The sequence below is a fragment of the Ambystoma mexicanum genome, chromosome 2p, assembly GCF_040938575.1.
Source record: "Ambystoma mexicanum isolate Mex_15411 chromosome 2p, UKY_AmexF1_1, whole genome shotgun sequence".
Lineage (NCBI taxonomy): Eukaryota > Metazoa > Chordata > Amphibia > Caudata > Ambystomatidae > Ambystoma > Ambystoma mexicanum.
In genome coordinates, this window is record NC_090923.1 from 103,721,848 (window position 1) to 103,736,200 (window position 14,353).

The 14,353-nt window shown below is 46.1% G+C and overlaps 1 protein-coding gene across 1 annotated transcript in view; it reads right to left on the reverse strand.

Moving 5' to 3' along the window:
* The window catches only part of LOC138567720 (nuclear apoptosis-inducing factor 1-like), a 30,835-nt gene extending 16,840 nt beyond the window's left edge, over window positions 1-13,995 (reverse strand). Inside the window, exons 1-2 of the mRNA XM_069646194.1 lie at window positions 13,695-13,995; window positions 12,588-13,364 (exon numbers count right to left, since the gene is read on the reverse strand). Coding sequence (XP_069502295.1) covers window positions 12,588-13,364; window positions 13,695-13,995 — 1,078 coding nt within the window. The remainder of the gene's footprint in view (window positions 1-12,587; window positions 13,365-13,694) is intronic.
* Between the last annotated feature and the right edge of the window lie 358 nt (window positions 13,996-14,353).

The window sequence follows — 14,353 nt, forward strand, 5'->3', positions numbered from 1 at the left end:
GGCCCCCCAGGAGGTGCTTGTGGTCCCTCCATCTTGCTTTGAAAGATAGACCCCCTTCCAGAATACTAAAGAAAGGAAAAGGAGATTTTGTTTCTTACAAAATTACATTTTAAACACAATTTGTTTTTTTTGTTGCATGAGGGAGCAACGGAGTCGAGTGCTAGCATGTAGGAGAGAGTGCCAGGCCAAGGAGAGCTGCATCAGGAGGCAGGGGCTGCAGGTTGAGGGGTTTCCGGCTTCCTGGTATCACTCCAGGTGGGGCGTGGCAGGTAGGAGAGGGCCTTGTTTCCCTCTCATGCCCCTGTACATCATTGTCTGGTACATACTGTTTACATAATGGTTATAATATACAATTGTCCTTGATAACTTTTTCTTTGATTTGTTTACTTTGATTTGGTGTTGAATGACACCATTCTTTACAATTCATGTGGCCTGATCATTTCAAAGAAAGATGTGTGTGAAGTAGTAATTGTAATTGTCATTTATATAGCGCCTTTTCCCATTTGTATGGCCTCAAAGCGCTTTGTGGTAGAAACGCCCCCGGGGACCAAAGACCAGGTGTGGGAAAAAGTTTCATAAGAGGCTTAAAATGCGTGTGTGCATTTGGCCAAGGTTAGGACTTAGGTGGGCGGGCCAGGCTCCAGTAAGCAACCCGAGAGGTCAGGCATGTTGATGGGCCCTGAGGGAGGTCATTGCTAGTGCAATAGACTCGATTATGTGACCAGCTAGACCGAAAATTGTTGTAGGTTCTTGCTGTTTTATAATGGCAGAGGTGTTGAGGCAAGTCTGGTGTGAGGGCAAAGCCATTACAGGTCCAGCTAGATCGAATTTGTCATAGTCGTAGCTGCAATCTAATTGTCTGTGTAAAGAGACAAGCTACCCTCATATGCTCTTCTAGGCGCTATAGACAGGCTACCCTCAAAGTCCTCTGAGAGCAAATGAACCCGGGTATCTCATACCGACATCTAGGCGTGGCCCACAGACTGCCTAAACATATAGTGTAATACGATTTTCTAGCACCATAGATTACTAGCAGCCGGTCAGATAGCACAGCAAGTAGAGGGCTCGCTTTGACATCCGTGCAGAGCCCTCCGATGCAGGTTCAAATCCCGGCAGGGCCAAACTCATCTTTCATCCTTCTGAGGTCGATATATGAGCACCACACACCCTGGGTAATAATAAGCAGCACTCAGATGCTTGAGGGTTCGTAGGGCTATATAAATATTAAATTAAATTATATTATAGTCTTGCTCTAAATCATATACTTTCCATCACGCATCTTCTAGTGCAGTATCATGGATGCCTGCATATATCATTATGTGTTAGAATTTCTAAGTGCAAGGATAGGTTAACTTCATACACCTTCGGGTGCAGTCGACATGTTAACAGTATAAGGTGCCACCCAAAGTGTCCGCTCCCAGATCTGTCTGAATGCAGCACATTACCCACCATTTTTGTCTGTTTACGCTTCACTGCTCTTGCAAGCGAAGTACCTGTGCCAACCATCAAATCGCTTCTAGAGAGGTGCACCTGTGCTAGGCTTCACATCTCTTCTAGAGCGGTGTACCTGTGCTAGTCCTCACAGTTCTTAATGTGCAATTGTCTTTGAAGTAGCTGGTGATTAGGTCATCTGTAAAGTTATCACTACATTGCAGTAGGACATGCTGGCCTAATTCGTCTTGTATTCGTAATAGACAGGTTGTCGTTGTTGAACTTGAGATTTCAGTTTCAAGAACATTCTGAGCGCTTCATCAGCGATCCCCTTAAATCACTGACTGGAAATGGGCTACCAGTGAGGGTCCTCTAGAGGTGCAGCCGACGCAGGTATAATGGACAGCAACACAGTTCAGATTTCGTGCCCGGGGCGACTCTCCTAATACGTTCCTTTGGTAAGGAACCAACTACCATCGACTGTCAAGGGCTGTATACAGGGAGCCAGTCAGAGAAAAAGGAGGCCAGGTGGGCAGATGTGTGTGTGAGCACACTGAGAGGTCTGCAGATGGGTGTGTAGGGCGGGACACTGCGGTAACAGCCGTCAACCCCCTGTGGGTTTATGTACGAGAGGCTTTTTAGTTTTTGGTGTGTGTAGGGCAGACCACCGCGACAACAGCTGGCATCCGCCTGTAGGTGTGTGCACTTGTGACTTGTTTGTGTATGGATGTGGGTGAGGTTGGTGTATCCAAAATGATGCAGTGGCGATAGCAATGTGTGTTATATGCGGGTCCCAATGCTTGTGCTTCCCATCTATTAAACCATGAGTGAGGATTTTGGGAATAGCTTATCATTTTAACCGAATCACTTCTAGGGGCAGATAAGACATAGTGAAATTAAATTATTTGCCCAACATCACACACTTTGGTTGAGTGGTAAAGCTAGAATTTGAGCCAAGCCTCAAATTTAGATACTTGAACACACATCTTCCAAGCTCAAGTTGGTACAAATATGTGTTGAAGTTTGGTTTTGAATACCTGAAATAATATCCCATTTTATACTGATTACTTTAAAAATGCACAAGTCACATGATAAACCATCCTGAAAAGTATACATCATTGTGGAAATGTGTTGATGAAAAGGGTCATTTTGAATCCTAAATTATCAGATGGGACTACTACTGTTTGCACTTTTTTGCAAAAGGGTTAATTCATTAATTTTAATTGTTTCCACCATGAACTGGAAAAGTAAAGAGTAAAACACAGGAGAAAATCAGTTTTGCTCTTAACTTTTCCACCACGTGGCTGGAAAAGTGTGAATCACTGCCAGAATTAACGATTGTGGGAGCCACCCACAGTTGATTCCTTTGTAATCTGCTTTCATTTACCAGGTGTAAAAGTCAGGCGGATCCCGTAAGAACCAATTGCTTTTCTGCCAACATAAAAATACATGCAAGTGGACAACCAACAGATTTTGCCGGGGAGACTTTGTTAAGTCCGATCTGCTCTCCAACTTCACCTGCCAAATCATGCAAAATCCTGCAGCTCATAAAAAGTGGAGATAAATGCATTCACCACCACTTCTTCCACTCCACTTGACTTGGAAAATGACCCCCTATGATGGACGCTTTATTTTCCCCATCCTGCATGGAACCCTACAATCTCCAGCATAGAAATGAATGAGAACTTACAAAAATCTTATACAGACACAAAGTGAAATGAAATGCATGATAAGGTCATTATTTCACACGGCTAGTTCTGTATCCCATTAATTTCCAATCTCCCAACCATCAGACTTAAATAGCTTGTTAAAACGCTGTATAATTTTAAGAAAAAAGTGCCGCAGCAATGGTCAAAGCCTGTTACCTTTTGTCGTCTTTAATCACTTCCTGTTGTAAATAATCTGCCTCTGAGACACATTGAAAAGGTAAAACTTCACTGGGAGCGCCAGTGCAGCCCTGGCCGTTTGCATTTGAGGGGAGAGAGGCAGAGTGGGGGGGGAGGGAGAGGGGCAAGGGCATTTGCCCCTTGTCCAAATGTTAAATCCACTTAATATTGCATTCTTTAGATATTTAAATACTGCTTTTTAGTTTTAAAATATATACACTGCTTATACTTTGCCCGCAGCATTATAGGAAACACTCTACTCTCATGTTATTTCACAGACGTTGATGTTTCATTTCTGGCATTGCCTAAACAACCAGCACCTAGGATTTACATCATACTTTCCAAACATGACTCACAATACACATGATGTATTCTGTTTGCTTGCAAATTCTGTTAAGTAGTTACTCAAACAGCCTGAGGTTATCAAGTAAGCACTTATCAGTTTGAATCATGAAACGTTCTGGTAGAGTAGACTAGGCTGCCACATAGACACAGATGCATTTGATTTGCGTTCTATACATTCTAACTCTGAACTATCGAGCAGCAAGAAGGTGCTAGATGCCATAACAGGACAACATGTAACCGCTGAGGTTTTGCCATTGTCCAGGGATGTCATTTGGGGGTCGCCAGGGGTTGCAACCCCTGAGGTCTCTCTTGCTACCCCTGTGGTCTCCTTTGCAACGCCTACAAAACATTTCTTTTTTAAATGGAAGCTCCTGGGCTGTGGCCAGTACTCTTTGTTTCTGGAGTGGCTCGCTTTCTTGTTCAGACTTCTGAAAAAACAGGGGGTTCCATAAGTGTAACACTCTGTACTGTGACCCTAAATAAGAAAGAATAGGAATAACAAATAATGTGTCTTTCTGGAATTCTGTACAATAATTGTTAGACTCATTAAAGGTTTAGTCTGTTCTTAAACACCTCAGTTGCACAATGCAATCAAAAACGTCCAAAAAGCATTAAGAGTAGAATAAGCATCCATTTCGGCCTATGTATTTTGCTTTTCGCAAGTTGCAGTTATAGCACGTTTTTTTCTGCCGTTGTCTTTGTTACAATCATCCCATGACATTCCATTTCAGTCTCATTGGTCACTTGACAAAATCCTTGTACCTAAAAGCTTGCGTACAGGGTAAACATGTTTGACCATAGCACATAAAGTGGCCCTTCATTTCATTGTGCAACAATTAATGCTTTGTTGTAATGTGTCTATACTTCCTATCTTCCTGGCATGCTGTTCAGGATGTTTGCATGTATGAGGTAACGAGCGGAGTACGGGATGCCGTGTGAGTGTGCTGCGTTCCTTGCGCTTCGCTAAATTCTTTAATACACAGTTATGAACCCTCTTAATGGTAATGCCAACCTCTGAAGCCTGAAAAGTAGATCCATGCAGGCTTGACATGTGGCCAACTTTGCACCGGACCTGCAGATGAACTGGCCTGCTGTTGAATCTCAGTTACCAGTTTAATAGTATTCACTACAGAGTGTAATTTGCTTTCTTACTTTGAGAACATTCAGTCGTGTAATTGCTCATTTTACTGTACCCAGTAAGATAGCTATAGCCGGTCAGATTACTGATTGGGTTGAACGTTTGTTGCTGTGATGTGTGTGTGATCTAAAGGTTGCAGGTTGGAATCCCGGCAAGGCCAACTCAGCCTTCCATCCTTCTATAGTCGATAAATGAGTACCAAACCCGGGTCGGGTGAGTATGTATATTTGCTCTATCTCTTGAGAATGTGCTCTATAATAACGCTTCATTATCATTTGGCCTTGAACGTCTGCTTGCATTCACAGTTATTTGGAAATATGGGCCTTTAAACACTGATATTAACGATACATATGGTGATCCATTCTTGTATGAAATGTATATCACATTACAGTGCTATTGCAACCATATTTTTCGTAGTGTACTTGGGAACAATACTATGTGATGCCACTTGGTGTTTTGTCAAGGGGTGAAAAGTTGTGTTCCATCACTTGGTATGATGTCACTTCAGGGTGGCGTTGAATAACATCACTTCCTGTGATGTCATCAGCGGTCAAAGGTCGTGTGATGTCACTTCCGCTACCCTTGGCATTTTGGTGAAATGACGTCCCTGCCATTGTCTTTGGTTGGTAGAACTGTGAAACATTCTATCAGCTTAATGCATCAACATTAAGGAAATGTTGTGATGCAAGAGCACCTTTGAAAGCTAAGAATCAAAAAAAGAATAAAAATAACCCCTGGTTCACAGGCTCCCTAAAAGAACTAAAAAAGAATTATTGAAAGAAAGAAAAAAAATGGCTGAAACTTAAAGACATGCTCTTCCATCAAAGTGCCAAAGCGGCACTGGCAATCTATAAACAGGGAATTATTTCAGCCAAATCTCAGTTCCTTCAAGAGCAGATTAACTCCTCTAAGAATAGGTTGAAGGACCTATTCGCTCTGATTAGGAGCCTCGCGTCACTGGCATGTGTATCATCTGTGTTGCCATTTTCCCATCCTCCGGCAAATTAATTTAATGAGTTTTTTCATGAAAAAATAAATCTCATACGCATGCGATGTAACTCCCAAACTAACATCGCTGCCGCCTCTAATCAAACCCATGACCCTCAAGGGATGGCTATTTCTGAAGTCCCTTCCTTTTCCTTTTCCTCAGTCAATTCTAAGGTCGATTGAAGATTTGATTTCCAAACTTAAACCCACAAATTATGATTACGATCCAATCCCAGCATATCTGGCAGTAGCACATTCCTCCTATTTTAGCGGTTTCATGAACAAATTTGTGAACGCATCCTTAGCGCAGGGATTTGTACCCCAAGAGCTAAAGAAATCTGTTCTCACACCTCTGCTATATAAATCTACTTTGAAACATCAGCACTTGGGGAATTACTGCCCAATTGCAGGTCTACTCTTGATGGCTAAGGTCCTGGAAAAGATTGTCACCACGCAGCTGCAGAGCCATCTAGAGGAACACGCCATTCTTGATACCTTCCAGTCTGGTTTCAGGCCCGGTCACAGGACTGAAACAGCGCTATTGTCTGTGTGTGACGACACCCCGAGAGCAGCTGATGAAGCGGATTTGAGTACATTGATTATGCTGGATCTGTCGGCAGCCTTTGACACAGTCGACTTTGATTTACTATTGACTAGACTTCTTGAAGTCGCCCAGGTGTCAGAGGCTGCCTTGAAATGGTTCTCCTCCTTTTTAAAAGATCAGATCCAAGTAGTCAAGCTGGGAGGTTACTACTCCGAAGCTCACCCAGTGTTATGTAGAGTCACACAGGGATCATCACTGTCACCAATATTGTTTCATATCTATTTTAGGACAGTGAGGGACATCTTTTCCAGGTTTAACCTGAAATACTGTTCATATGCAGACAACACGCAAATATATATCAGACTAAAGTTGGCACTAGAAGCAACAGAGCGTGTCTTGGCTTGTGCTAAAGCTATAAAGGAGTGGATGGTGAAAAGAAAACCTCAGTTAAATCCCACCAAAACCGAGTTTATAGTATTTGGACCAAAGCATCTTCTTAGCAAATGAAATGCCTCCACCCCTTGTCCAGCTGTTTTTGACTCGGCCACATCCTTCTCTCATAAGGTTAAGAACTTAGGCTGCATTTGGCAAGCATCTGTGGGAAGCAATGCCCATGTTTCAGAGGTAGGTAAATCTGTCTATTTTCAACTTGGACTCATGAAACCTATCTTGTCTCTTGTTTCTGAATCAGACTTTGCCATGATTGTAGGTACTAGGGTAACCTCTAGAATGGACTACTGCAGCACGCTGCTACTTGGAGCCCTGGACTGTCAACTGCAATGACTTCAGGTAGCCCAGAATGCTGCCATCAGATTAGTGTACCATCTACCAAAATGAGTCTCCATCACAGGTACCGCCAAAAACTGCACTGGCTGCCAGTGCGGCAAATAATTAAATTCTGACTGCTATGTCTGATTTTCAGGTGCATTCAAGGAACAGCACCTAGGTACCTGATCTCAATAATTAAGGCTTATCGGCCACTTTACGCTCCTGTGGGAAAAATCTACTGGCCGTTAGGGATGTAACGGTATAACGGTATATCGTTAAAGATACCGTGAACAACTTAATTGAACAATAATAACAGTCACATTGTTCATACCGGTATACCGTTTATACCGTTAAGTGTGCTTTTCAATCTGATTTGGAAAGGCTGCAGTAAACAAGTGCTGCACAGTCTTGGTCTTGCACTGTTGGATGTGCCGTCTGCCAAGGGGGCCTTGTTTGGCAGACAAGAGCATAGGGAAAGTGAGGCCACATTACTAAATACAGCTTTGCTGCTGTGACCGCTCTTTCTCTGTGATCAGTAGAGTCGGGTCAAAGATCAGCCGACTTTGCGCAAATTGTGTTGAAAGTTGCCCAGTGCCTGGACCTTTGTGTTCCCCATGCAAAGCTGGTAACAATGAGCTGACTGGCTCTATAAGCATACCGGAGACTCCAGTTTATAGACTCTGCAGGACCTGGATTTCATGGACAAACTAGAACAAAGTTATTTTGTTTCAGGCATTATTTATTTGAAAGGCAGCATACAGATTATAAACGTTTTCACACAGTCATGCTGCTCCGCGGCTATAGGTCAGATCTTCTATGGTGATTGTCCCAATTTTCAATTTGCAATTAGCAAGACCACAGGGACATCACGAGGGTGAGCTGAGGGCCTGGACTGAAAGTGAGCATTTTATTTTTCCTTTTGTTCTTCTGTAAACAAATGTAATAAAATGTTCAGTGACCTGCAAAACGGTGGAGCCAGGAGCACTTTGTTTAGCAACCGCTCAGCCAGCAGGAGCAGAAATGTATTGATTCAGCCTGGCCCGGCATCATGTGCCATTAGTCCAGTAAGTTAAGGTTCTACTGCACTGAGCAAACACACATTGTAACAGCTCTTGCACTGGCTGTACAAATTGTAAAAAAAAAATTACGGCCAGTGAAGTCATGCATATCGAATTACTCTCCCCAAGGTTTAGATTCAAGGAACTTAAGTTTCTCATGGCCATGGAACAGATAGCCATCCAGTTCTGTTTTAGCTTAGAATTCTGGAATTTGTAGTTTTCCCACCAATTTGAAAGATGGGGAACTACACATCCCAGAATTCAAAGGTGGGAATGCCTTTCTGATGCATGTCCACAAACAATTTTAGCTCTGAAGACCAGGCATGGACTGGCCTTTAAGGCAATAGGCCCATGGCCGAACCAAAAATGCGAAATGCTTGTGTGGCCCAGCTTTTTGGCCAAAGTGGGGCACTTTTTTGGCCAAAGTGGGCCAGTTTTATGAGTGACTTCACTAAGCGGCTAATAGTTTCGACTTTTGTTGCTGAATAAATGTTCTTTTAAATGTACAATTTGCATCACATTTGATCAAAACTACCCCTTGGGTACTATTCAAACAGTGTTCCAAAAGGAATGAATTCCCATTTGTAAGTGTGTGCCACTTTTATGTTGGTGCCCGAGACAAATTTAGGCCCCAGTCCAACCCTGCTGTAGACTGTGTGAACACTGGGCCTATCAGTGCTTTCTGCTAGTAAATAGACTGCCCCCCACTGTCCTCTGTGTAGATTTGCACATTGGCACTAGAGTTGTTGCTTCGCTTGATCCTTCACCTACCTGCCTTCTGCATATGGCACTGGACTCACGCAGGCAGGACAGATTCTACATTTCATTTGAATTATTCAGAGCAATGAGGGTGAAATATTTCTTAGGTCTATTCTCAATTTCTGACACCACCCATGAAAGCATTCCTCCCTCTGAACTCTCTTCACAAGGGTCCTAATACATTCAGACCTTAGGAAAACGGTAATGACGGGGCTGTGGTGAGGTGGTGGTCTAGGCCATATTTGTGCCGATATGTATTTGAACCTTTTTTTTGCCACTATTTTTAAGAAGGTAAATGACCATGTATGGCAAGAAATCAACAGTGCCCACTGAACGCTGTCCCTTTAGGATTACATTGTCAGTGGTGACTCCGACATCAGACCTTCATAATACACCAGGCAGATGGTAAACAAGATATAGTGATTAGATCACTATGCAACCTTTCAGTGTGTCTGTGTTGGATATGAAATTTTGACAAAAGATACACAATGACACAGGCTTTCAGACCGCACATGAGTGACTTTTCTCCCTTTAATGGGATAAAGAGTTGACGAAACTAACTTTTTGTCTCAGCGAGGGGTCATGATGCCCATGCCATGTGGTTCCAAAAAATGCAAATCAGGATACATTTTCAAAGCGATGACCTGTGACTGAGCAGCAAGCTCATTGCTCAAAATGTGCATTATAGCACTTCCACTAGTCACTCTTTCATTCAAGGCGATCAACGAGTGAGCGCCATGAAAGACCAATTCTGCAGCCGCTTAAGATTCCTGGAGGATCAGCTAAATATGTGCAGAGCTAAGTTTCAAAATGCTACCTTGCTACAGCTGGAAAATCCTGCCTGCGTATTCATAAGTTAACTAAAAAGCATTGGCCCTCATTACGACCCTGGCGGTAAGTGAAAAACGATGGTGGTAAAAAATTACCGGCATCGCTTACCGCTAGGGCCGATTATGACCTGAGATAGCGCTATTAGCGGCTATTAGCTATTAGCACCGTAATCAATGGTGCCGTTAAAAGTGCCAGGGGCACGGGCACGCGCCTCCCATGCCGTAAATACCACCCTGGCGCTAAGTTGGGAACATTACGAGTCACGCGGACATGGAAATAACGCCTTTGTGAAGGCTATAAAGTACCTTACCGCCATGGTGCTAATACCACCATCGCGAACCAACCGTAAATGGCCATGTGCAGTGTTCCCAGCTGCCACATGTGCACACAATCAGCACAGGTGGAGGCAATACAGACTGGGCAAGCACAAAAGGAGCACACCACACCCCTTCCCACACACAATTACACTCCACATGAATCCAATACTACTAGCAATGCTGGGGCTGGAGGACCTGATTGCAGTGGAAGTGCTACAACAACAACTACAAGAAGTACAACAACAGGCAGCACAGAGGAGATGCAGGAGGAGAAGGAGGGCAAGGCAGGGCCAGCATGCCCCACCAGCACAGTCAGTGCCACCACGCAGGCAGCCCCCAATCCCACGCATCAGAGCCAGTCCATTCAACCTAACCGCTGAGCAGATCCACACCCTGTACCGCCTGGACCGGGACACCATCACCGCCATTGTGGACATGATACATGACGACATAGTCAGCCTCATTGAAAAACACACCACCATCCCACCCCTACTGAAGGTGGTGACTGTGCTCCACTTCCTGGCCACAGGCACCTACCAACACACAGTGGGGCAACTGCATGGCATTTCACAACCATTATTCTCACGTACGTTGAACCAAGTGCTTGATGCCCTCCTCAAGCACACAGACAAACACATTTCCTTACCACGGTCTGCCCAGGAGATCTCAAACACCAAAGTGGGTTTCCATTCACTGGCCGGCATACCTGGTTGCATTGGCGCCATCGACTGCACCCATGTGGAGTTGGTGGTCCCACATGCCATGGAGGTAGTGTACCGCAACCGTAAACTATACCACTCAATCAACGTGCAAATGTTATGTGACTCAAACAAGATCATCACACATTGTTGTGCTCGATTCCCCGGATCAACCCATGATTCAATGGTCCTGCGGAACTCCACGATTCCACGCTACATGGAGCGACATGCAGGGCACATATCCTGGCTTCTCAATGAGTCGCATGTTAGGCTCATGGAAATGTGATGTGGGTAGGTGATTGAGGCATAGATGCATACTTCACCTGGCTGAGATGGAGGGGGGGAGAGATGCATACATAACCTAGCTGCTAGTGCCAGAGGGAATGGAGGAAGCTCACACCCCAAAATCCGCCCAGACTGGACCTGACACCTGACCACATAGTGTAAGATGCAAGCAGCCCTACCATGCGAATGAAGCGGTGTCCCAACCATCCCACAGACATCTGCATGTGCACTGTACCAAATCTGACTGCATCCCCCACAACCAAATGCAGCCACAAGCAATGACTATACCCAATACAAAGCACAAAACACCATGAACTGAAAAGCCAGTCCCCCATTACTGCGTACAAAGGAGTCACATGAGGGTCAAATACATCAATGCACCGCTACACTGACACAGAAGCCCAACTAAATTGCATGACACCATTTGTTGTGCGTAGTGAGAGCACCATGAGGCTGACATCAATGTTGCCAGGATGACAGCATACAAATAAGTGGACATCTGCAAGATCACAGAAACAACGGACGTGCACTGACACAGTGCATGTGCACTCACAAGGAACTGGACCCCCCCGCGCACACTAATCAATGACATGCAAAAAAGTCCATAAGAGGAATACACACATAGCAGTCTCCTCGTGTGACTCCATCCATGCATGGAAATGGGGTTGAGATGAAGAAACAAATGCATGCCATGGTATCACTTAATGAGGTCAAACGTGATGAGATAACTTACACATACATTGTTGCCCACATGCAGGTGATGCAGGCTATCTCTTGAAGCGGTGGCTCCTTACCCCAGTCCGGAACCCACAGAACAGGCACGAGGAGGACTATAATCGTGCCCATACACGAACCTGTGTGGTGATTGAGCAGAAATTTGGCCTCTTGAAGGCACGGTTTCGCTGCCTCAGCAGGTCTGGTGGGGCACTCCTGTACAGCCATGAGGTGGTAAAGATTGTCATGGCATGTGTGATGCTACACAATATGTGCATCAGACGGAATGTGCCCCTGCCCTCTGACGCAGAACAGCAACCACCTGAGGAAGAGGATGAGGAGGGTGGGGATGGAGCAGCACCTCAGGGAGGAAGCGATGCACAGGAGGGACATGACGTGTGTCGGACTCTGATCAACCAATTCTTCTAGCACACATGGATGGGGGGTGTCACATGGAGATGGCATTTGGGGCATTGGGTGTGTCAATGACATGGACACTGTAGACTGATCACCAATAAAGCACACGTACGCAATGAGCAATGTCCACACATGTGATTTGTGCATAACCAAAAGTGTATTGAAAAGGTAAATCTAAGTGAACACACCCACTCCCCCCTCCCCCCTCAACTCCCCAACACACCCACTCCCCCCTCCCCCCTCAACTCCCAAACACACCCACTCCCACTCCCCCCTCTACTCCCCATAACATGGTGTGGATGACTGTGCACACGTGCCTCATGTGGCATCAGTACACGAGGCTGCGCCTATTGGCACCCCCCTCTCCCGGCACCCGGTGCACCCCTGTCAGTACGCCGTAGGTTCCTACCCGATCTGCAGATGGGGCTGGTTCGGGATGAACTGGCAGCCGAGGAGGAACTGGGTTGCTCACATGTACGCATGTCCCGCATTGTTTGGACTAGCTCTGAAAGTACGCGCCTCACCGCGGCCAGTTCGGCACAAATGTCCTTAGAAGTGGACTCAATGGCAGACCTAACAGTATCAGCACATTCGCGCATTTCCCCCCTAGCGCTGGCGCATTCTGTGACATGCTGTGTCAACAGGGCTGCAAGTTGCTGTTGCCGCATGATTATTTCCAGCATTGACTCTTGGGTGTTGTGGCCTGTGGCTGATGGTTGTGGCGTGTCCATTATGCTGCTCCCCTCCTGCTCATCTGCTATTGGGCAGGGAGTAGCCGGCCAAGAGTTTCCAGGAGATTGCCCCTGTATGCTAGTGTCATGCTGGCTGCACGGGGACAGGTAGGGGGAATGCAGGTTGCCAGCGGGGGGACCCACGACAATATCTACATCCCCTTCCTCATTGTCTGAGATAGCTGCGGTGGCAGCAGTCTCACTGATGGTGCTGCTTTCTGCGGATCCATTGCCTTCAGTGGACACCACTGGGTGGATGGTTGAAGTCAGTGGCGCCGAAGTGGTTGACTTGCTGGACATTGGTGCCGTGGCCTGTGCTGTGCTGTGGGATTTTTCCTGTTGTGGGGGGTTGCTTTTTCCACCTGAGGTGGAGGGACAGTGTTGTGGCTCTTCGGGCCTGGGCTTCTTGGCAGGTGTTGTGCCTGTGTCTTCATCTGCACTGTCCGAATGAGAGCCTGTGGTGGACCAAAGGAGGGAGAGGGTTAGTGATGGGTCTACGGACATTGAGCAGGCATAGTGATGGCTGCATTCATTTTGATTGCTAGATGGTTCACATTGGAGGCAGTGACACAGATTGTCTCACTCTTAGGTGGTAGAAGCATGGAGGCATGTGAGTTGCTACAGAAAGAGGGTGCATTAGGCATGTGTACAAAGTGGAGGTCAGCACTGCCTGTAGGCAGTCTTGTGCTAATGTGTCCGGTGGACCCTGTTAGGCATCATTGCACTTCCCAACCATCTGGACATCATTGTGGTGAGATTGGCATAGTTGGACTTAAGGCACCTACCTGCGTCGCCTGATGTCGGGGCTCCTCTCTCCATATCTCCAACTCCCTCAATGCTCTCCGTGCCTATGGTGGCGGCACATATCTCCTTCCACAGCTGCAGTTTGATGGGTGACTCGGCTCCTCCGCCAGTCGCCATGTTGAGATTCTGATTGGCCGCCAGTAGGCTCCTGACACGGAGACGTAGATCATCCCACCTTTTTCGGCATTGTCTGGCATTGCGGGGTGTTGTGCCGACGGCACTGATGCTCTGGGCTACCATGGCCCACATGGCCTTTTTTCTCTGCAGCACCGGTCTGGTCATCTCCGTGGAAAACACGACATCAGCGTGCTATTGGAGGGTTTCGGCCAACATAGTTAGCTCCTACCTTGAAAAGCGCTCCTGCTGCAGCCGATCTCCGCTCTTCTTCAGAACTTTTGGCATCGTGATGTGGAATGGGTGGTGTAGAAGGTTTGTGGAGTGTGTGGGGGTCAGGTGTCCACTGGTTACAGAGGATGGCAATGGATTGTGTTTTTAAAGATTGCCGCCGTGCTCTTTCCCGTTCCTGTGCGGTGACGCTACCTCCGGATCCGCTTATTTACAGTCGCTGCTAATAGCGGTTCCCATTAATTTCGGTTACCGCTATTAGCGGTGACCGCTAATGTCGATGGATAGGGTGGCG